Source organism: Montipora foliosa, chromosome 5, assembly GCF_036669935.1.
Source record: "Montipora foliosa isolate CH-2021 chromosome 5, ASM3666993v2, whole genome shotgun sequence".
NCBI lineage: Eukaryota > Metazoa > Cnidaria > Anthozoa > Scleractinia > Acroporidae > Montipora > Montipora foliosa.
Window position 1 is genome coordinate 11,672,154 of NC_090873.1, and position 22,500 is coordinate 11,694,653.

At 39.8% G+C, this 22,500-nt stretch overlaps 1 protein-coding gene across 2 annotated transcripts in view; it reads left to right on the plus strand.

Moving 5' to 3' along the window:
* LOC138003615 (adhesion G-protein coupled receptor D1-like) overlaps window positions 1-22,500 on the plus strand; it is a 40,753-nt gene that overhangs the window by 12,294 nt on the left and 5,959 nt on the right. For both annotated transcript variants that reach the window (XM_068849785.1, XM_068849784.1), the window contains exons 3-16: window positions 993-1,150; window positions 2,386-2,445; window positions 5,120-5,312; window positions 7,928-8,065; window positions 8,656-8,731; window positions 10,038-10,140; window positions 10,619-10,668; window positions 12,070-12,196; window positions 14,241-14,344; window positions 15,303-15,405; window positions 16,584-16,734; window positions 17,430-17,514; window positions 19,326-19,392; window positions 21,924-22,009. In XM_068849785.1, the coding sequence (XP_068705886.1) occupies window positions 993-1,150; window positions 2,386-2,445; window positions 5,120-5,312; window positions 7,928-8,065; window positions 8,656-8,731; window positions 10,038-10,140; window positions 10,619-10,668; window positions 12,070-12,196; window positions 14,241-14,344; window positions 15,303-15,405; window positions 16,584-16,734; window positions 17,430-17,514; window positions 19,326-19,392; window positions 21,924-22,009 (1,501 nt within the window). The remainder of the gene's footprint in view (window positions 1-992; window positions 1,151-2,385; window positions 2,446-5,119; window positions 5,313-7,927; window positions 8,066-8,655; window positions 8,732-10,037; window positions 10,141-10,618; window positions 10,669-12,069; window positions 12,197-14,240; window positions 14,345-15,302; window positions 15,406-16,583; window positions 16,735-17,429; window positions 17,515-19,325; window positions 19,393-21,923; window positions 22,010-22,500) is intronic.

Sequence of the window (22,500 nt, forward strand, 5' to 3'; positions counted from 1 at the left end):
GGATGCAAAGCTAGTACTCACTTAAAGAAAGATCGATCTAACAAAGGAAAACAAACACATATGCCAAAACGCGAGGGCTCGTGCAATCAAGTGGTCCTATGGTTATAGCTAAAACAAAGTCAAAAGTCAGGGTAGGCTGACGAGGCCTTTTAACATTGTAGGGAACTCAACTAGTTTCACCTTACTGGGTGCAAAGTCAAGACCTGTGCTTCCCCGCCTTAAGCTAAATATTGCGAAAAGAGCTTTAGTTATCATAGTTCAAAGACTTGGCCTAGGCCATTGTAACGGCAAATTGAGTCCCTACATTCTTTTAGACACACAGTCCAGACTATCACTCTTCTTGACAATAGATGATTATATTAACATATTGTATATTTTAATGATTATCTAGACAGAGGTCATTGTCTGTCCTTTAGGGATTAATAGTTTATCTCTCGTAGCAGAGGAAGGCTCACATTTAAATAAGCCAAAATGGTTGTTGGTAACATCGTAGGTAAACAATGAAGATTCATCAGACCGGTTATTTGCAGGAGAAAAATCCATGAATACCATAAATTGATGCTATGGTCGTTATAGTTGGTTTTTCTCAAGGGCACCCAACGAGAAAATTAAGTAAAAGTCTTTGAGGGGCATTTATAGGCTCCTTGTAATGCATAAAGACTGTTTAAGGAGATGTTTTTATCACCTAGAAAAAAATTGATCTGTGCGGATATCTTAGCTGAAGAATGATTGAAGTGTCCGAAAATTTTAGGGAATGATATCTTCATTTCAGAAATTGCTAGCTGAACGTTACTTTCTGAAAACTTCCCGGCAAACCATTTGCTTATCCGAAACTGCTAGGTGACCTTTTTAAGTGCCAAAAGTTGCAAAAATATCCCTTCTGACAAGGTAAGAGACTACTTTTCCCTGGTTGCGAATCCGCTTTTACCCTAACCCTAACCCTAATTTCGCCCGTCACCATTTGATTACCCATACTTATAATCTGCATGCAGGTGATTCTTGGAATTCGACAATGCCACTGACACCATCGCCGACGCTACTACCAACATTGCTGCCATCGCAACCATTAATGGTATCACCAACGTTACCAACAGGACAGCCAAATCCAACAATCTCAGTTAATGCATCAATTTCCGCTGAGGAAAGTTTGGTAAGAGACTATCTTACTCCTCAGGGAGATTCTCTCTCTCAAAACAGCAAAAATTCGTCACGTGACCTCTCGTTTTAGCCGAAAATGAAAACAGCGGCTTAAAATATGACACCATGCAGATTTTAGTGCCTATATCTTTTAAAAAAGATGCTGTTATTGGCCAGAGACGTTATAAGGATTTGTGCTGTACCCTCCACTGAATCACACTTAAGATGACTTCCATACCAATCCTTGTGCTTTTTTGTTGTAACTTTAACAAACTTTCTTTTTTTTTAATGGAAATTTCATCGGAGGGCAAAAAGCCTTTCGCTTCCGAAGAGAGGTGTGGAATTCTCGAGTGTGTGATTAATCTGAAAACGTGCCTTCTGGCTAATTAACAGATGGCCCTTGGTTTTGGCGCAGTGGGATGAGGCAGTGATGAGAGCACTCGCCTCCTACCAATCACGGTGCCCGAGATTCCCAGTCTCGGCGTCATATGTGGGTTGAGTTTGTTGGTTCTCTACTCTGCACCGAGAGGTTTTTCTCCGGGTACTCCGGTTTTATGCTATCCTCAAAAATCAACATTTGATTTGATTTGCGTTAATTTGTTGATTCCAGTTTACGGTGTCCCCAATAGCCCATTTCCGATTTGCTGCATGCCTCAGTTTCAAAGCGAGTTCAAGTGCACAACCATTCAAATGGAAATGAGTTGCGTATTCTTATGCAAGTATTATGCAAGTCAAACTCATTTCCCTTACAATAGTTGAGCACCAAGACTCACTTCGAAACCGAGACAAACAGCAACTCAGAAATGGCCCATTTGTGCTCCAGCGCTGGAGGCCTAGACACTTGAATAAAGTTCCTTTCCATTTTCCCCCTTTTTTCTAGAATTTTTAGAGCCATGGCTTTAAGTTTACTAATTATTGGTCATGCGACATGTTTATTGCAAACAGCCCGTTCAAATGATGTTTAAGCCGGAATTTTTCCCAAGAGTTTTGTCCAAGATCGCCAGTGTACCTGCATGCATAAGTAATGAGATGAACTCCATCAGTCACAACGGGACAAAAGATACAGAACTGCATAATTTCTAATAAACCTACATGCTCCAACGAATCCTGGCTTGACTTCCATAATTGAATGGCTACTTTTCGCTTGTCAGTTTCAGGCTCTTCAAGGTGCCTCATTCCAATCCCAATCCCAGGATCTTTAAACAGCTGTGGGCTGACCTAACATTTTTTCCTTATTTTACCCACTAGGTAAATGAGTATACATACCAAATGGATAGGCTTAATGTTAGCGAGACGACATCACTCAAGGTAAAGAAAACTTGTGTAGTTTTCCAACTCGGTTGGGGCAATAAGTTTTAATCAAATGGGTATAGTTAAAAATTGTCAAGAAATATGACGTCACATAACATGTCTTAAAGTGAATTTGGCGTCAGTGGTTACATAGCATCAGTGGGTATGACCTCATCGAGTGTTAAGTGTCCTGAGTGGCTATGACGTCACCGTGTATGGCGTCAGTGTGAAACTAATACTTTAACAAAGCGCTAACCCTGAAATTTTAAGATATCATTTCCTTTTTGGGTGAATTTTACGCACAAGGTCGAAATCGGATGTTTTACTTCCTATCGACGAAAAATCAACCAACTGTCAACGATGCCAAGTTGAACCCGTTTCGGCCACTACATGGTATAAAAGCTTTAAAAAGGAAACATTAGAATCACGCCATCATTTGCAATGCTGCTAACACACAGGTCTCGCTGGTCTAGATGAACTTTCTGAAAGCAATATAAGTGACTCCAAAAATACCGCTGTCGGCAGCGGTGTTTCAGGCAACGTCTTAAGAATCAAGTACTGCACGACCTATGGGCCAAACGAATCTCCCAAAATATAACCGGTGAACAGACTGGCGGAAATAAGGCAATCAACGTAGAAGCTATATCGGTTTTAGTACTAAAGATTAAAGGTTGTGGGACGGGGTACAAAAAACAGCCTGTTAAAAATATCATGATAATTGTAGACAATATGTAACTTGCACCTCAACAGAATCAAAATCTTTAGCACCTCGACATGGGGTCCCACAAGGGTCCGTCTTAGGACCAACTCTCTTCTGCGCGCATTATAACGATGTTACATGAGCAGTGGAACACTCAAATTGTACTTTGTTTGCAGACGATACTGAGATCCATTACAGTGACGCGTACGGAGATATCAACAAAACATCTCATTGTATTAATGGAGATCTTGACAACATTAGCTTATCGTCATCAAGTAATCAGGTTGTACACCCAGGAAAATCAGAAGTCATGAAAATTGGAATTCAAAGAAGTCTAAAATATTCTAATGATCTAAAGATCTTTATTTACGATTATCGTCTCAAGGAAGTTACAAACTATAAATACCTTGGTGTGTAAGTCGATAGTACCTTGACTTGGAAAGAGCATCTTTCGTATATGCAACAAAGAACGTATCCAAAAATCCCTGTTATAAACAGACTTTCTAGTTTCCTGACTAGAAGCGTTCTATTGAAGATCTATAAACAAACAATGCTACCAATATTTGATTCTGTTTGGATGGTATGTTCGAATTCAATGATAAACAGCCTAGAAAGGCTCCAAAGTCAGGTTATGCGCATCATATTCAAAGCTAAAAGGACTTCCGGCGCTCAGAGCATGAGAACTAAATTTGGACTCTTAACAATAAAAAATCGAAGGCGTTTTCTGAGATTTCAGTTGGTCTATAAAATCATCAACGACTGTAGCTCTCCAAAGCAACTAAAAGGCTATCTACCTCGGCGATTAAGTCTTCAAGGAAGAGATCTCAGAGACAACACTACACTACATTTACCAAAAGCAAATACAACAGTTGGACAAAAAACGTTTCAATATGCTGCAGCGAAGGATTGGAACGATTTACCAAAATCAAAAAGATCAATTACAACCTTTTCATCATTCAAAGCAGCCTTATATAGTTTCTTTTGCTGAAATCGGACAAATTAAGTCATAGGTGCACGGTAAATTAAATATTGCATTTCTTATTGCTATCCTTTTTTATTTGTTAAGATATAATTTAAATAGTTGATTTTTTTTTATTGTATGTGATGTGATTGTATTTTACCGTTTATTATCATTTTTACGTGGTTCAGAAATATCTATATTTATCTGCTTATGAATTAATATCAGTTTGTTTTAACAAACCGATAAATTTTAGCAGTTTAATTAAATAAAGTTATTATTATATTATATTATATTATATTATGTTATATTATTATTATTATTATTATTATTATTATTATTATTATTATTATTATTATTAAATGGGGGCAGTTAATTTCCTTTTCACAAATGAAGTTGGATTTGAGTTTAAAACTACCGAAGACAAATTTAATCCACTTTATTACTAGCAGAGCAAGATTTCAAACTCGGGCATCATTGACCAAGAAGGGAGTATGAAACTCTTTGTTACAACGCGCAACCCCAACTCCCACCAAAAAAGAGCAAACAAACCAGAAAGATTTAAAAGAACACTAATTTAAAAGATGATCTTGGACAAGAGACTACTTTGACGATACGGCAGCCATTTTGTTCCAATAGCCATTATGGGATGGCCAAGGGGCAAATACATGTCAGTTTGTCTTCTGAGCATCCCATAATATCTTTTTTTAAACAATAGACATTAAAATGGCTGTCGAATCGAGGAAGTAGTTAGGGGCGGATCCAGGATTTTTCTTAGGAGGGGGTGCACCACTAAGGAACGGCGTAGCTGACTGGTGACCGTCACCCTCCCCCTAGATCCGCCCCTAATAGTCTATAGAAGAAAACGCATTGAATTGGGTTTAAATGCACACAATAACCAAGATGTGTGGCTTCATGGACAGGTAATAAGATGTTTCATGGATAGGTAATTACGCGAAAGGAGGTTCCCTAATGAGTCACACAGGAACTACGTTATTTTTTGCATTGAGTTTAGTGATTTGCTGTTTTTGCAGCGTGCTGTCAAGATAACATCATCACTCGTCAAGAAAATTCGGGAAATTCAGCATTTTGGATTGAAAACTAACATACTCCTTCGTTTCGATAAATTGGAGAAGTTTGCTTTCAATTACGCCAGGTTTCCAAGAAGATTTAGAGCTAAGATAATAAACTCTACGGAAGAAATCTCCATCCGGGATGAAGAATTAGGTAAGGTTTCTACTCTTTCTAGACTATTTATTAATCTTGTTAATGGTATTCTTACACACTGTAATCTAATGAAATCTGACCTCTTTTTGTTGATGATGCATGTGAGGCCAAAAACAAACCATAAATGTTGTGCACTTGAGACTAACTTATAGTGAAGTGATATTGTTTTAATTGAGTGATCGCCACGGAGACCTCAAAACAGCAAAGTGACAAAGTGCTGACCGTACGTCCGTCCGCCCCTTCATGTATGCCAATGCGACCAGTACACGTAACCATATCACGCAGCACCAAAGTGCACTCAAAACACCAAAGTGCCAAAGTGCACCAAACAAATCGTTGAAATAAAGATGATTACAATTATTGAAGTGTCAATCATCTGGAGTCACAAATTTCGCTATTGCAGGGGATGAACCTGGAATTTTGCCGAGTCAAGGATTACTGGAGGAACCGTGTCTCTTACGATGAACTGATGATATAAAACAGCGATCTTTAGATTTGTCCGTCTTTGAGTATAAGTTTCCAAACAACTTTGCGTGCTTCGGCAACCATGCGTTGACTAATCAGTTGACATTAAATTAGAGCCTTCTTATGACTTGGCAAACACTAGACAACGAAGAGCGATCAATAGCGAAAACAAATACTTTAACACCTACTCGCACTCAAACGTAACTCTAAGCCAATCACAGTTCTACTCTCTTAGCGTCGACTGCTCAATAAGGGCAATTCAGTGTACTGTGTACCAAGCTTCAATCGTTCGAATTGATAGACAGAGCTATACAGTAGATAACGCACGTTCTAATGCATAACTCAAATCGTTTTTGCAACTCTTTTCCGTTGAATATTACTGGATTTTTTTAAACTTTCAATCTCGGATATTGCGTTTCTAACGATCTGATTGGGTCATTCTGTTTTCCCCATCAGCTCATAAACTGAGGGACCTAACATGGTAACTGATTTCGCCGATAATTTTATAAAGAAATTCAATAAAACAATTGATCCATTCGCGCTTGTAGGATATGAGCTAAGTTTTCAATCTAATCCACCCGTCCGTCCGCCCTCCCATGCATTCATCCATCCATCCATCCTGTCACTCGTTCACTCACCGAATCCCGTAAAATGACTATCCACCGGATAAACACTCTCAAAACCAATTACGTTATCCAACCAAGAGAAAACGAGATGACAGAGAGGGAGGCTCCCGGTCCAGCCCTTGGGATATGTAATGTCCACGAAAGTTATTTTTAGACGAGGGGAAGTCGTTGTTCTAGTGGAAGTCTGTACTCCGAGACGTCCGCATGCAGGTCAACCTCGGGCTGATGTTTGAAAGAAAATAAATATTCATCAGCCTTCCACGTGCACCGCCATTTTCTCTTTTCACTAAGAACCTGAGAACGAGCCAAGACTTCATGCGGACGTCTCGGAAGACAGACTTCCGCTCGTCTAAAAATAACTTTTGTGGACATGACATATCCCGGCCAACGCCCTGAGCCTCCCTCTCTGTCCCCTCATTTTTTGTTGATCCAATAGATTTATCTCAAGTGGGCGGCGCTATCCATACTTCGGACAACAGAGGCCTGGCCCCAGTTGTTCAAACGATGGATAGCGCTATCCACCGGATAAATCACTATCCACTGGATAACTCAATTGGTTTTGCCAGTGTTTATCCACTGGATAGTGATTTATCCCGTGGATAGCGCGATCCATCGTTTGAACAACTGGGGCCAGATCAATAACAATAGGGGTGACCTGAGAAGTACTAAACAGAAACTTAGCCTGCTCATTAGAAAAATCGGTCCCGTAATTACATAACCGAATGTCCTGTGTATCCTTACTGCGGACTAGCCTTGAAAGAATGCTAGCTCGGGTGTTCTATCAAGAAGCTATAGGAGGCTCGTGGAATTTATAAGTTCATGCTGGTGACACACGGTTCAACATTGAGTATGCCATTTGTTGATCACCAAATGTTGAAGCGTGGGTATCTTCATCACGAGACTGGAAAACAACAGATTAAGGTAACGCCGTTAAACTAATGGAAGATCGTTGAACGGAACAGCGTTTGTCTCTAATTTCGTTCAAAAACGCGAAGATTTTTGAATGGCCTATTTCAGCATTCAACATGACATTATACACAGTCTAATTTGTCGAACAAGTGCTGCAACATTTGTTCATCAACAAATGTTGAACCATGAGTCACCGCCTTATTAGAAGTGTCGAAATGTCACTGAATCTTCTTTGACATAACCAATCTTCTTTCTTTGAGTAAATTTAACGCACAGAGTGGGAATATGTCAAGAGGTAGTATTGCCCAGTGATTAGGGCGCTTCCCTTGAGATCCAGGGATCCCGAGTTCAAGACACGTTCTGACCACTGGTTGAATTTGTTCCTTGTAGTCCGTGGTTCAACTTCTCAGCTGCAATTGTAAACAGCCAACTAGCTCACCTTTGACCAGTTGGGATTCTAAGCAATTGTTGTTGGATGTTCTGTTCTGTCGTGATTGAGTTTCACTGGCCCTGAAAAGCCACTAGTATTGGGAGTGGTCAATTACGTATGTTCTTTTTGTTTTCGTTTTTTTGTTTTTTAAAGAGCTTTTGTTTGCCAGCATTTCTTCGTTTCAGTTCTTCAAGTTCTTAGAATTCCTGCTGACTATAACAGGAGTGTAGTTTTCCGACCGCGTGGAACAAATATCACGAGAAGCTTGACTCAAGATGATGAAAACTTCATCAAACTTCCATCCATACTTTTTGGCACCCAAGGTACCAAGATTTTATATATATTTTTCCTTCAAATGACCACCGATCGCTGCTAGCGTGTAAGTACTGACCGCGGTATTTCAAGAATCTGTTCTTTGAAGTGCTGCATAACTAAAGAAATTTTCTAAACCAGTAATGTCAGGAGGCAGCTGGCCCAGTGGTTAGGGCGCTTGCCTTGAGATCCGGAGATCCCGGGTTCAAGACCCGCTCTGACCACTCGTTGAATTTGATCCTGGTAGTCCCTGGTTCAACTTCCCAGCTGCACTTGTAAATAGCCAACTGGTTTGCCTCTGGCCGGTTGGGATTCTTAACAGTTGTAGTTGTTGTGTTCTGTTGTTTCGTTGATTGTGTTTCATTGGCCCTGAAAAGCCCTCATGGGGAGCGGGCAATCAAGTATGTATTGTATTGTATAAAATAATTTGACATTTAGCATACCGAAAAACCGCCGGTAGCGATCAACGTAAAGTATGAAAAGAAATGATATCAAGTTAAGTCAGAAATAAGCTTGGGATTATGGTTCCCTTAACCAACAAGAACGTTTCTACCGGAATGACGTGACCAGTCCCTTACGTATTACGATTACCTTCTTGCAGAGAGATACACAGTTTGCATGTGGCACAATAATGTAAAAGGGCTACTACCCAGGCAAGCAAATAGAATAAAGGACAGGTTGGTGACTTGTTTCAGTCTTCTATCCTGAGTCCGATAGATTGTCATTGAAATTCTACAGCACTGTCTGTCTGTAAAGCTATTTGGGATCTATGAGTCATGGCAAACGTCTTTGGCGAAAACGTTGTGTTCACTTTATTCTTTAAGCCTGGTTTTCACTAGCGATGCAAGCTCAAGAGCACTAACTTTATTTTACCGTGAAAAGGGGCATGGAACACGCAGAAGCACAAGCGCAAATATCAAAATTTCCCCTTTTCCTTGTGTTTACGTTTATGCCTGCGCTTGTGTGGTCTCTGAAAATGGGACGTGACGCAAGCTGTGATGTTTGTCCAATGAAAAAGACCCGTTCCAGATTCCACTCACAGCGCCGCGGCTTTGGTAGAGAGAGCATGGAACTAGTGAATTTTGTCTCTGCGTCATGTGCTTCTGCTTGCCCTATGGTTCTACTTCACTTGACACGAATCTCTTGTGCTTAAGTTTGTGCTTACGCTTGTGCTTCCGTTGCTAGTGAAAACCAGCTTTAAACAGTTCCAAGCTTGAAATTCTCGGAACGTTCTCATTTAAAAAAGCTCGCTATATCATTCAAGTGTGCGATTTGACAGAAATTGTCACTATGCACAGGTCCCTGGTCCATCCTTTGCCTTTTGCAATGAAGCCATGAATAAGTTGCTTCGCCCTCCATTTCTCCCTTCGTTGGGGTTGCCCGACAACAGGATGACCCCAAAAAGTACTTTGCTCACTTCTGGTCAGCCCTTTCTTCAAAGGGAATCTAGGGTCAAATTATTTATGGTATATACGAAATAGAAAGAATCCGCGTTCAGCCCTTGTCTACGCGTATCCGGATATTTTTGAATCTGCAACCTTTTCTTTCCGGATTCGCCTTCCGTCCACACGTATCCGGAGAATCCCTCATATGAATCCGCAAATTTTAAAATCTGCTCTCCACAGCACGCAAAGAATTAGCAATCGTGTCGACGACGGTGGAATCTGGTACAAACTCAGGTCCAGTCTTTACCGCGTATATATCCAACATGTCCGCTGAACGAAATGCTATCGCTTCTCTTCTCGACAAATCGCACGCCTTATGGCGCATTGAATAGTGACTGAGGAGTTCTGGATACTAGAACGAATTCGGATCGATACGTGTGGACGGGCAAATTCGATTTGAATACTTAACGGACGGAAGTTGTGATTTTTTAATCCGTGGAGAAAAAGGTGTGGATTAAAAAATACCCAGATACGTGTAAAATGGGAGGTAACCTATTTCAAAACATTTTTCAGCTCTTAATCTTGTCTCTGTTTATAGGAAGAACGTCAGAATTGGATCACAAATAATGTCCTGTTCTCTGTTACCGAAGGTTAAAAGTGTCTTCGCTGATCATGTGACATTTAAGTTACAGAATAAAAAGGTATGCTAATAACAACACAGGACGCTGATCTGAAATTCAGTAAAAAAAAATTTGCGTGGTTTGGGAAAACTACAGTACCCGTCACATTTCCGAACACTAAATTTCTCCCCTTTTCGATGTTGATTCCAGAAATAAAATACCTGTTTTTGGAAAAGAAACATTGAATGATGGGAAGGGGGAAGTTGAGGAGTAGCGGAGTTGTCAGAAACACGATAATTCAAGGCCGTTTGTCAAGTATGGCAACTAAATGTGTCTGGTGTTGTATTTCATCACTAGTTGTACCCTCTTCTGTTCCATATTTAACCATTATATTCGTTCCCGACCAAATACACATACCTGGCACAGGCAGTGATCGATTTCAAATGAAATCACTTTAAGTTCCCGCCCGTAAGGGGACGTGTAGAAGCAGAAGGTATGGACTACTATTAGCGGCGATTGGCCTAAATCTATTCTAAATGTTGTTATTTTTATTTTGAAGGACAGTATAAAAGAAAAGTCAGACTGCGTATTCTGGAATTTTTCAATAAGGTATTGAAAGCATTTTTCTGCCTATGGTTGGAAAAGATGCAGATGATGTTTTTTTTTCACCAAATAGCTTTGTATCATGGCGTCACTGAAGGTGACAATTCGGAAATTCAAAATTCTGTATTTTCTATACGAAAGACGTCATGGAACTGGAAACTTGAAAAAGAGATTTATTTCTTGGTCATCTTCAACCTCCCTTAGATAAAAATTCAGAAGATCTTGTGATTTTAATTAACCGTATCCCTACGAATCTCAGCACTTCGAGGCTTTCAGGTACATTAGGAGATGTGGTCATACACATGTATTTTATCTCATGAGCGAAGAGTAAGCGCTTTCATCGCAAAGTGAACTTCAGATGTTTTCGTTGATTACCGGCCGCCATTTAACTGGACCACATGGCGTCTTCATACAAATCTCTATAAAGCCGCTGTTACACGTTGAAACTTTTAGCTGAAACTTATGTGCAACGGCGCTGCCGAAAAGTGGGAACGTTGAAACTGGCCTCGAAATGTTGCGGTTTTTGACTGGCTTTCGCGGCGTAGCGTGACAAGATGGAGCGAGACCACTTTCACGGAAGTGGTATAACGCGGTGAAAGTCTTGTTTTCATTACCACTGCAATCGTTGCGAGCGTTGCAGAAGTAGAATGCGGTTCTACTTTTCCTGAAACTTGCCTCTCAATGGAAGTTCAACAAAGTTTCATGGAACCGACGGTGCAACGCCTGCTAAAACTTGTTTCGCAGTGCCATTGCACAGACGTTTCAGCTAAGAGTTTCAACGGATAATTTCTGCTTAAAGTTGCGTGAAACGCTTCGAGAAATAACTCAGAAACGATGTCCCGCAGACTTGAGCATTGGAGAGGTGGTTAAAAGATTTGCTTCCTACAACATTCCAAGTTGTTGGCTTTTTTCATTGAACGATTTCGAATTTTTAGTTTTTGTTTCGTGACAGTGAAACTATCTTCATTTGAAATGAAAAACAGAGCAGGCTCTTAAAGTTGCGTGTCGACAAATAACTCAGAAACGATGTCCCGCACAGACCTGAGAACTGGATAAGTCGTTAAAAGATCTGTTTCCTACAACATTCCAAGTTCTTGGTCTTTTTCATTGAACGATTTCCGCACATCCCACATCTTAATTTCTCCATTCGCGCATAACCACAATTCCTTGCGCATTTGACCACAATCCCCTGCGTTTCGAAGAAAAATGTGTTCTTCTCCCGATTAGAAAGCTGCCTCGTTCGTTCGGTTCAGGCCCACTCACTGCAGCAGCAATTAAAAAAAAAAACCGTTTCGCACTTAGAGTCGCTTTGAACTGAGAGGACGCAGACATGGACTATATTTATCGTAATAAATTTAACGTAGTCGGTGACGAGAAAATAAGAGAACTAATCATTTCCTTTCTTAGCTCGAGATTTAACGGCGCCTGGTCAAGTGTAGGTTGCACTCTGGTCGAGGATTCGACAGAGACTACTACGTGTGATTGCAATCATTTGACTAATTTTGCTGTGTTAATGGAAGTAGGAGAAACAGAGGTACATTCTTCTTAACTTATTGAAATCAGTAAAAATAGAGCGGTTTTCAATTGAGAGTCGAAAGTAATTGCGAATTGCTTTGGTTTTGCATTACTTCCCTCAGTCATTTGTTTAAAGTTCTCGCGCCACTTTTTCAACCAATCAGAAGAGAAACCAAAACCAATCGTGGCTTGCGCGTGCACATTTTCCCGCGCTTTGTGTCGGCTACGTGTAATTACTTCGAGTTTTGATTGATTTGCCGGATTGTCTTCGTCCTTTTTACTTTTACTTTGGTTTTGGTTTGACGACAATCGATTGAAACTCGCTCTATAATGTAAAAAAGGTCTTGCTTAGGGTGCACGAGATAGCGCTTAACCATCAAGCTTATTCACAGACGCACACTCTAATAACTTGAATTCGAAATGCAATGTTCATTCTCGATGACTCGGTAATAATGAGCCCCTATAATTGAAACTCAACACTGGAAGGGGTCAGGAGAGCCACGTGTTTTCGAGTTACATGTAGGAAAGGGCTAGGGACTTTAGGAACTACGACGGTGACGTCAACGAAACCGAAGCAAAACCCTCAGTAACATGATTGGTTAAAATTGGAAACATAATCGTGCTGCACGCATGCTGCACGCGCGGCACGCATTTTAGCACAAATATTTTGCGGCACTCTGCACAAAAACGACGTGAGATCCGGCACCTAATTCGAGGTTTTAGGGACAACGCCAGCATACAAATTCTACAGGGAAGATATCGTTGACGTCGCCTATTGTCATTAATGTGCCAACCAAAGCTTCATTGGCTATCGAAACAAAAGCAATGATTGTAAAGAGATATCTTCCCTATTCTTACTCTAAAATGGCTTGCATATATACCAGGATACTTCATCCACATTGTGTGACGTGAACGAGACTGAATAATCGCGAAAGAGGTGATTTTTGACGAGACGTTTTCGTCGACGTCGCCGTCATAGACCTTAAAGTCGCCATTGTAACTAGTGGTCAGAGCCGGATTTGAGCCTTTCTAATTAATCCTCTCGTTGTTGATTAAGCAGGGATTTGGGGCAGTGGAGGGTGCATCATGTTGGCTTCAAACTAAGGAAGCCGTTGCTGGTTCTCTTGATGCTACTGAAAAAGCTGACATTTAATTTGATTTTAAATTGATTTGAAAATTGGAAACTCCTACTAGTAGGTCGCTTTATTTAAATAGATTCATAAAGTCCAGCCAGTGCTGAACAAAAGCACGCCAAAAGGCATTTTTTTGGGCCAATACCAGAACATTTAAAACACAAACAGGGTAGTCAAGGGCTCCTGAAAGGGTCGAGAAGACAAGAATAATGGAACAAGCATCGATATACTTGAAGCAACTCACTTTAAAAAAATCTGGAGCTAAAGGGATTGATTTGAACAGCAAATGACTAAAACCATTATCATTATCATCGTCATCATTATTGTCATCACCATCGTTATCGTCATTACCATCGTCATCGTCATCGTCATCACCATCGTCATCATCGTCATCAATTTCTTCATCGTGATCAACGTCATCGTCATCAACATCGTCACCGTCATCATCGTCATCATTTTCATAGTCATCATCGTCATCAATTTCTTCATCGTCATCAACGTCATCAATTTCTTCATCGTCATCAACGTCATCGTCATCAACATCGTCACCGTCATCATCGTCATCATTTTTATAGTCATCATCGTCATCATCGTCATCAATTTCTTCATCGTCATCAACGTCATCGTCATCAACATCGTCACCGTCATCATCGTCATCATTTTCATAGTCATCATCGTCATCAATTTCTTCATCGTCATCAACGTCATCGTCATCAACATCGTCACCGTCATCATCGTCTTCATTTTCATAGTCATCACCGTCATCGTCATCGTCTCACCATCGTCACCGTCATCTGACATCTTCATGTTCATCGTCATCGTCATCGTCATTATCGTCATCCTCGTCATCACCATCGTCATCGTCATCTTCATCATCATCGTCGTCATCACTCTTTGTAATTCTTGTCTTTTTGATTTTCTCATATATAGATACCAAGTAACGATAAATTTGCATTGGAGATAGTCACGTACGTCGGAACATCCTTCTCGCTCCTTGGAGAGGTTATCTCCATATTGGTTTACCTCTTCCTTCTGTAAGTCATCAATATTTTTGTAACCGATGAGATGGCCTGAAATCACGTGCCATGATCATGGCCCCTCGTTACGAAGAGAAGAGGGTCAGAAAATAATCAAAATAAATTTATAGAAGGAAATGTTTTTAAATAAAATAACCAACAAAATAAGTAGGACTCTCTAATCATTTTTCAGACAAGGAAAAACACTCTCAGGTTTGCTAATAAAACTAGCAAATGTTTCGCGTTGTGTAAAGTATTATTGCCGTGCTCGTAGCCATCAAAAGATCCTCAGGATTTAATACTTTACTTAACTTGTATAAATGGAATCATGCAATTGCTAGTGATGTCATGCTCTCTATTTCAATCGAAAAACGAGATGACCGTGAGTATGCTGTGATGATTATTATTGAGAGTAGCTCCGTTCAAAATGTTTTTTAAAGTATCAGCGTGATTATAGTATATTCGCGCACAGTTGTAGGCGAGTTAGATGAGTTATATGGAATCCAATCTCGTCCCAAGAGTCTGCATTTCTTTTGGTCAGCACCAAGAGCACGGACGCTGGCCACTTCCAATTTATGCGCAGTCGTAGTGAAGGTCCATTTTTGTAACCGTTGACAACCACAAATTTCTGAGCGTGTGTAGACGATCCGGAAGTCCACGATTTGCGGACTTCCTGCTTTAGAAGCGGCCAGAGTGTTCTTGGTGCTGACCAAAAGAAAAGCGGACTTTGGGGACGAGATTGGATGGAATCGAGTTTGCAAAAGCCGATTCTTTGCTTTGGTTGTGTCAATGCACATGCACTAGCTAATTAGCATTAAAGCATTAAATTTCACATGCTGGAAGAACTGACGGTTGCATCAGTGTACCAGTTCAAAATCAGAGATCGGTGCCGATAATGGCTTTGGATAGCCTCGTGAAACACAGATAAAAATGATTATTAGCCTGTACTAACTTGTGTCCTCTATTTTTTGGCAAGGAATGTAAAATCGATGCAGACCCATATACGCTTGAATATGGTGGTTTGTCTGGCTATAGCTCAGGTGGTATTTTTGACTGGTATAACTGCCATAGAGCAAAAGGTAACGTTCCCGATATTTGAAGGCCTGATGCTTCAAATTCACCACACAGACAAATGCAATCCCTTAAGTTTATTTTTGTTTCTTTCGGCCTCGCACTGGCCGCTGCCATGAACAATCTAACTAACCGATTACCCGATTACCTGTGACACTGCCGGACACGAAAAATAAAAAAAAACCCTTTTGAGGAAAAAAATTGGGAAGGTATTACCCGAACCAATGCAGTGCCACAAACCCTCAGGGGTTTAAAGAGTTTCTTGTTACAGAACAATAACGATATATATAAAAAAAAAAAAAAAAGTTACAGAGACTGATGCAGGCCTAGAATGGCTCACCACGTGACGAGCTAACACTTCATAGACAGCATGATACCCATCATGCATTACACCAATGGTACCCATACCCTTCTGTTTCCGTGCCGTAGAAATATAAATTTCTGCCTTATTTGCACGCTCAACCGTCAGAAATTACATATTCCAATTGCTTACAAGGTTTAGCCAGCGAAACAAGCGTTCCACTGCAAACCTCTCAGCCCTCTGTACGCACTTAACATAGGGCAAGAGTTTAGCCCCAATTCTCGCGCGGCCAGAAAACGCTTCGATTGCACAGGAACTAACGCCACGCAGGGCAATGGTAGGTATACGTCCAAATTTCTCCCCCAAAATTTCGCCTTTAATGCGGCATAAAACTACGTAAACTAAGCAGTTATTTCACCCACAGCCCCTCTTGCGAGACTGAGGTATACACACATAAATAGTAAATAAATAAATAAATAAATAGTAAATAAATAAATAACTGCATTTCATAATAGTTTTTTTTTTTTTGCTGTTATCTCAGGGGTAGCTTCATGCATTTTAATGGGCTGGCCAGGGTTGCTGCCGGGAAGCATAGTTAGCGCTAACCAATGTTAGATACCATGTAAACCTAATGGTTTTGATAGTACTGAACAAATGGTCAGCGCCAATCACGCTTTTCGGAGCAACTGGCCCCTAAAATTCAAACAACTGACCACAATTTTTCATATATAACTTTGTTAATTTCACTTTTAAAACTGAGTGAATTTAACGCGACTTCCCCTGAAAAAAAGGAAAAAGTGATTGACTTGAAGTCAGGGGTAGTTGAAATTCAACTCGTACTGCCGTGTTTAATTTTTTTTTCCTTTTTTTTTTCTCTCTTGTCAGACTTTGTGTCTATCTGTTGCCATCGCGATTAATTACTTTTATCTCGTTGCGTTTGGGTGGATGGTCATGGAAGGAGTTATGCTATACTTGAAAGTTGTCAATGTATTCAACGTGAACACAAGCAGAAAGTATTTTTATGGATTTGCTTGGGGTAATAATACAATAATACATCTAATGGTTGTTTCAACGAGTATTCTAGAACCTCGCGTTGTTCTTTTTCCTATTCCTTAACAATGGATTTGTCCCAAGTTGAAAAGACAAGTCGTGTCTTCCATGTTGTTTCCCGTCCGTCGGTTTTACCGAATGGACAATTCATGGTCATTGACGTAAGTGACCGATCACAGCTAACTGGAGATAACGCCGTATTATAAAACTATGTACATCCCACTACATTGGCTCTGTCGGCAGAGCCCCATTAGGCAACCCTGTGCAGTAGGTCCCAACATCAAACCATAAATGGGATAGCCCTTCAAGTCTACAGCAGAATTGAGCTTTAGAGTACACACTGAAAGATGCATGGTACTGAAGGCCAGAAATGTGCGGTGATATTAGGTGCACCCTGGTTTTGTTAAGCGTTACGAAGAGTTCCCCTTACGATTCTCCTCCATGCATTTTCACCCGACTTGTATACAGAAATACAGACCATGCACTTCGCTTATTTTTTGTGTGCCAAGAGTAGCCAAATAAAACTCCTTGCCCCACCAATCAACCAGTTGTAAACAGTTCGTTTTATGATGAAGAATTCAGAATGCACGTCATTATTTGCACTTCTGGATTTCAATGGAACTTCACAATTGTGATTCCCTGAGAGATTTTCGTTAATTTTCTTCCGTTTTCCCTTTTCAGGATTTCCAACTCTTCTGGTTACTTGTGCTGTTGCTATAAATACTCTGATCCACGGAAGTATGAACACTAGCATGCGAGAAGATGTGTAAGTAACATAGAAAATGTAAAACCTTACGGATGACAATTTTCAACTTAGGTTAATGCATTTCTCGTGCTCTTGGTTCACTAAATCTCGGTTATCAGCTCATATACCTTAGTTCAGTTGACCTTATATGGCAATTGATTGCGCTAAGCGTTGCTAAGCTTTTTTTTTCCCGCTGGAAAGCGAAATTTCTCTCTGAATGAAGCAAGAAAAAAAAAAGAAAACCTCTTTGTGGAAAGTTTGCATCGATTCCGACGTTTAGATGCACGCGAAAAGGAAAAAAATGTTTTAGTGATGAGCCTGAAAAGTATTACCAGACATCGCATCTTTATCAAGTTTTTTCGATTTCGCTCGGATTTTCTTGCTTTTTTCGCTCATATTTCATACTTCCAAACTTTTCGAGTTTAAGGAACTTGATAAAACAATTATTCCATTCGGAATTGTTGGATATGAGACTGGTTACAGCCAACTCTGGAGGCAGTGGTTAGGCAGTTTGGCAGTGTGGCCCAGTGGTTAGGGCGCTTGCCTTGAGATCCGGAGATCCCGGGTTCAAGACCCACTCTGACCACTCGTTGAATTTGATCCTGGTAGTCCCTGGTTCAACTTCCCAGCTGCACTTGTAAATAGCCGACTGGTTTGCCTCCGGCCAGTTGGGATTCTTAACAGTTGTTGTTGTTCTGTTCTGTCGTTTTGTTGAGTTTCATTGGCCCTGAAAAGCCCCTATGGGGAGCGGTCAATTATGTATGTATTGTATAGCATTGTATAACTCGGCGCTACGCGCCTCATTGACTATTTACCATCTCATCTCTAGCGCGCGCTCATGGAATAATTGTTAAATATCTCTCTGGGCTACTCTTCATTAAAAAGGCGTTAAGTGGTAGAGAAAACTTAATTATTTTTTTGCTGATTCCAAATCAAGAAGAGCGAATGTATCCGGTTTGTTAGTTCTCTACTCTGCTTTGAGAGGGTTCTCTCCAGGTACCTAGTTCAAATTCAATTTTATTGTTTAGCATCAATACAGAGGACAAAGTGCTTAAAACATTAAAAAGCTAATGGCGAGGAAGCCCAAGGGAAACCACTGGACTTATAAGAGATAGGCTCCCTAAATCATTAATATAAGAAGTCTTAACAGAAGTATAAATGTCAAATCATAGATAAAGCTACTAAACAGTGAAACAATAAAATATACTAGATAACTGTATTAAGCATAGATTAGGCTAAAAAAGCAAATAGGGAAATGATTATATTTATGATAAGAGGAATACTTTCAGTTAACGGGATCCGAATGGAAGCGATACTTGTTGCCTACGAATACAGTTGCTTTGATTTCTGTACAGACTGACCCCAATTTGTGCCCGTCGCCAAATACAGTTTACACTTAAATAAAGTTTATGATTGTTATTATTAAGCCGTAGGCTGTTTCCGGTGAAATCATTCGAACGAGTTGTGAACAGAAGACAAATGAAGATAGTGCATGGTTAACATAACATGTAACAGCACCGTTCTCGCTTTAAAGTTTTAGCGGTTTCATAACCAATCCATCTATATGAACTATGACCAAAACGAGTGGACAATTTATACACTGAGATTACCATGTCATGCGCGCAGGTGACCTCAGCCCTGTGCACAGTACGAATCAAATTACATCTGCTTCGGTATCCATAACGCCACAAAACGAAATCCAGTCAAACGCGGAAAGCGAGAGGTTACATTTACTATCTTCTTACTTTTCGAAGCAGTTGAAAGAAGAGGCTGTCCAAAAAGACCATTGACATGAATTGAGTTTAATCCGGTGTGATGTTCCTGTTTTCTAGTTGTTGGTTTTCATTCTCGCATGGATTTGTGTGGGCCTTTGTTGGACCAGTGCTTGTTGCCTGTTTGGTGAGTAAAGTTGTTTATGACAAAAATTCAACTTTCATAATAACAACAATTTTAATCATCCAAGGAGGACCAGTGCTTAATCTGAGCTCCAATGGCCCATGAAACATCATCCCAAGCTTTCATTTCCTTCATTGATACCTTGGGGTCAGTAACGAGGCTCTCCCAGGATGGGTGGGGTGGGGGGGGGGGGGGGGAAGGGGGTTGAAAGAAAGACTTTGTTTCCTTGTTCCCTTTAAAAATTCCTTGGGTTTCCTTAATTGTTCCCAAAATTAATTCCAATCTTGTTCTCAGCTTTTTCATCCCTAACTAAAATAGTTTACATGTATGTTCCCTTGTTCCCTAAGAAATTTTCTATTTGTTCCCCTGTTCCCCAGTTCAAAATAGCCATGTTCACTTGTTCCCCAAAACCCCTGGGAGGGATAACACAAAACAGCTTCTTTTGCCCACAGGAGGATGACATTTAAGTTCAACTGGAAAATTCACCAATGATTATTTGCCTTGCAATACTTTCATAAAGGCTACCATTACCAAATATTGTTGTGTTGAAATTATACGTCAAGGAACTGGCAAAATAATTTGTACAATACTACATAGTAGCTCATGATGGCAACAAATTTTCTGTATCCAATGATCACATCACATGTAAGAGATGTGTAACGAAAAAGAAGTACAAGATACTAACAGAAATACCTTACTCTCCTTTTTTCATATCCTTTTCTTACCCCCTGTAACCACAGCTGTTAAATGAATAAATAAATAAATAAACAAATAAATGACTAAATGTCTAAATAAGCTATGAATGAATGACGATGATGAAGTCATATATATGCCATCCCAATTTCACAAGTAGAAGATGAACATTAAAGATAATTATAATGAAAGATGAACCAGAAAGGATCCTAAACACTGACAATAGCCCATTTTACAGTTCTGTGCTGTTACCAGGCCTTTGAATAAAAACGAAACTGGAGTTGACAGTTGCTTTAATACAAACCTCATTGCTTTTCTTACATAAATCATATTGCTATAATTCTAACGAGTTTCTATTTACATAAGAAAAGCTGCGAGGTTTTGTATCAAAGCAAGGTCAACTCCAGCCTCACTTTTATTCAAAGGCCTGGTAACTGAGCACAGAACTATAGAATGGTCTGTTGGTTGAGGGTCAAATTCCCAGTCTCTGACAAAGACATTTGATAAGTGATGGTCGAGAAAATCGGTGACTTACTAGTGATTAGGTAGATGATAGATTGATGGAAATGGAGAGGAGTGCAATTAATTATAGCTAATCCAAAATCGTACAAGGCAAAGTTCAAAGTAACGAAAACAAAAAGTGAATAGCAAATAATTTCTTTGAGGACAATGCTCTGTTTACACCAAAATGTTACGAAAATGGAAGAAGCTTTTCAAAAACACAACTTAAAGACGCAATTTTCCTAAATGAATGTTGTCTTTTCGAAGTAATGCAATGTCTATAACAAGCAAGTTTTCAAAAGAAAAATGAACGCATAAGCTTCCAAGCTGCTTGGTTAAAAACAATGAATTTACCTTTAGATTAACTAATACTGACAAGCTCAAATAAAAATACATCCCGGATCCCTGACAGTAGTATCCCAATTCCGTCTTGGACATGTCTGCATTCACAAAAGCGCAGAAAAATTAAACTTACAAGAAGGGCATCGTCTCCCCAGATCTGTCCAGAAAAAGGAAACGAATATTCGCAAGACGATTTCTATAAGCGTCACGATGTGTCCCCTTGCTGTTTCGTATCAATCGTGGCAATTACGTCACAAAGTTTCCCTAAATAATGCGTCCAAAGGCTAAACAGTTCCATTTATCCTGAGCTAAAAATAACGTTGACCTTTACCCTTACCTAACTGTCGGAGATAAGCAGCAAATGCTTGGACTCAAAGGGGCAATTTGCGTTGGATGTCAAAACCTCCCAGGGGTTTCGGGGAACAAGGTAGCATGGCTTATGTGAACTGGGGAACATGCGAACAATGACAAAGTAACCTAGGGAACAAAGAAGTATAAACAATTTTAGGGATCGAAAAGCTGGGAAAAAGTTTGAAAGTAATTTCGTAGACAAGGCAACACAAACAATTTTTTAAAGGGGAGATTTGAATTTGGTACAAACATTGAGTTAGCTGATTTGGTCTACTGTTTATTTTACCGCGAAAACTTGGTCATGGTGCATTTTCACTCACGTGACCCGCAGTGATATTGGACTACTGAAAGAAAAGGAAATATTTGCATAAAAATAGAGTTCAATTCCCGGAGGATTAGTTTGGTACACCATCATGGCCGCCATTTCTTTGTTTTGGAACACCAACATGGCCGCCGTGACGTCATGTGAAAACGCTCAATTAGAAAAATGGACACTTTTTTGACGCTGATGGGGTCAAACCGGAAACCAGATTCTTATTCTTGGGTGATGAACTCTTGACTATGGCAATTCATTTACACCTTTTGTTATTCTATTATGTGCATTTGCCAAGCGTTGCCTGTAATTACTAGTTTTCTGGTGATTTTAGTTCAATTTAGCAATCCTATCATGTGTAGTTGTGGAGATTTTGAAGTTGAAAGATATGCCTGGTACCACTGATACGAACACTATTAGGTAAGATGTAATTTACGCCACTCTACTAATTTCATGACCGTTATCTTCAACACATTGCGGCTTACGCCGGTACAAGCTGTTATTTAGCTGCCTTCCTCAGCTACTGTTATTGCATGGAAGAGACGACGACACCTGTCCATATAAACTCAACGTTTAATGTCTTCAACAACTTCAACTCGTGTTCCTCTCGCTCTACATCCCATAATACTCTAGCCTCGGGTCCAATCTCCTAACAGCCACCAATGGAAACAGGAAATCCTTCTCAACAGTTAACTCAGTATTATTTAGGATAACAAGAGCTGATCCCTGACACAAGAACAAATTTTAAAATCTAATTTAAATAATTACAGTCAAGAACAACATTTTATTGCTATTCTCATTATCATTAAAATTGTCGTGGTCATCGTAATGATCGTCACATTATTATTATTATTATTATTATCATTATCATTATCATTATTATTATTATTATTATTATTATTATTATTATT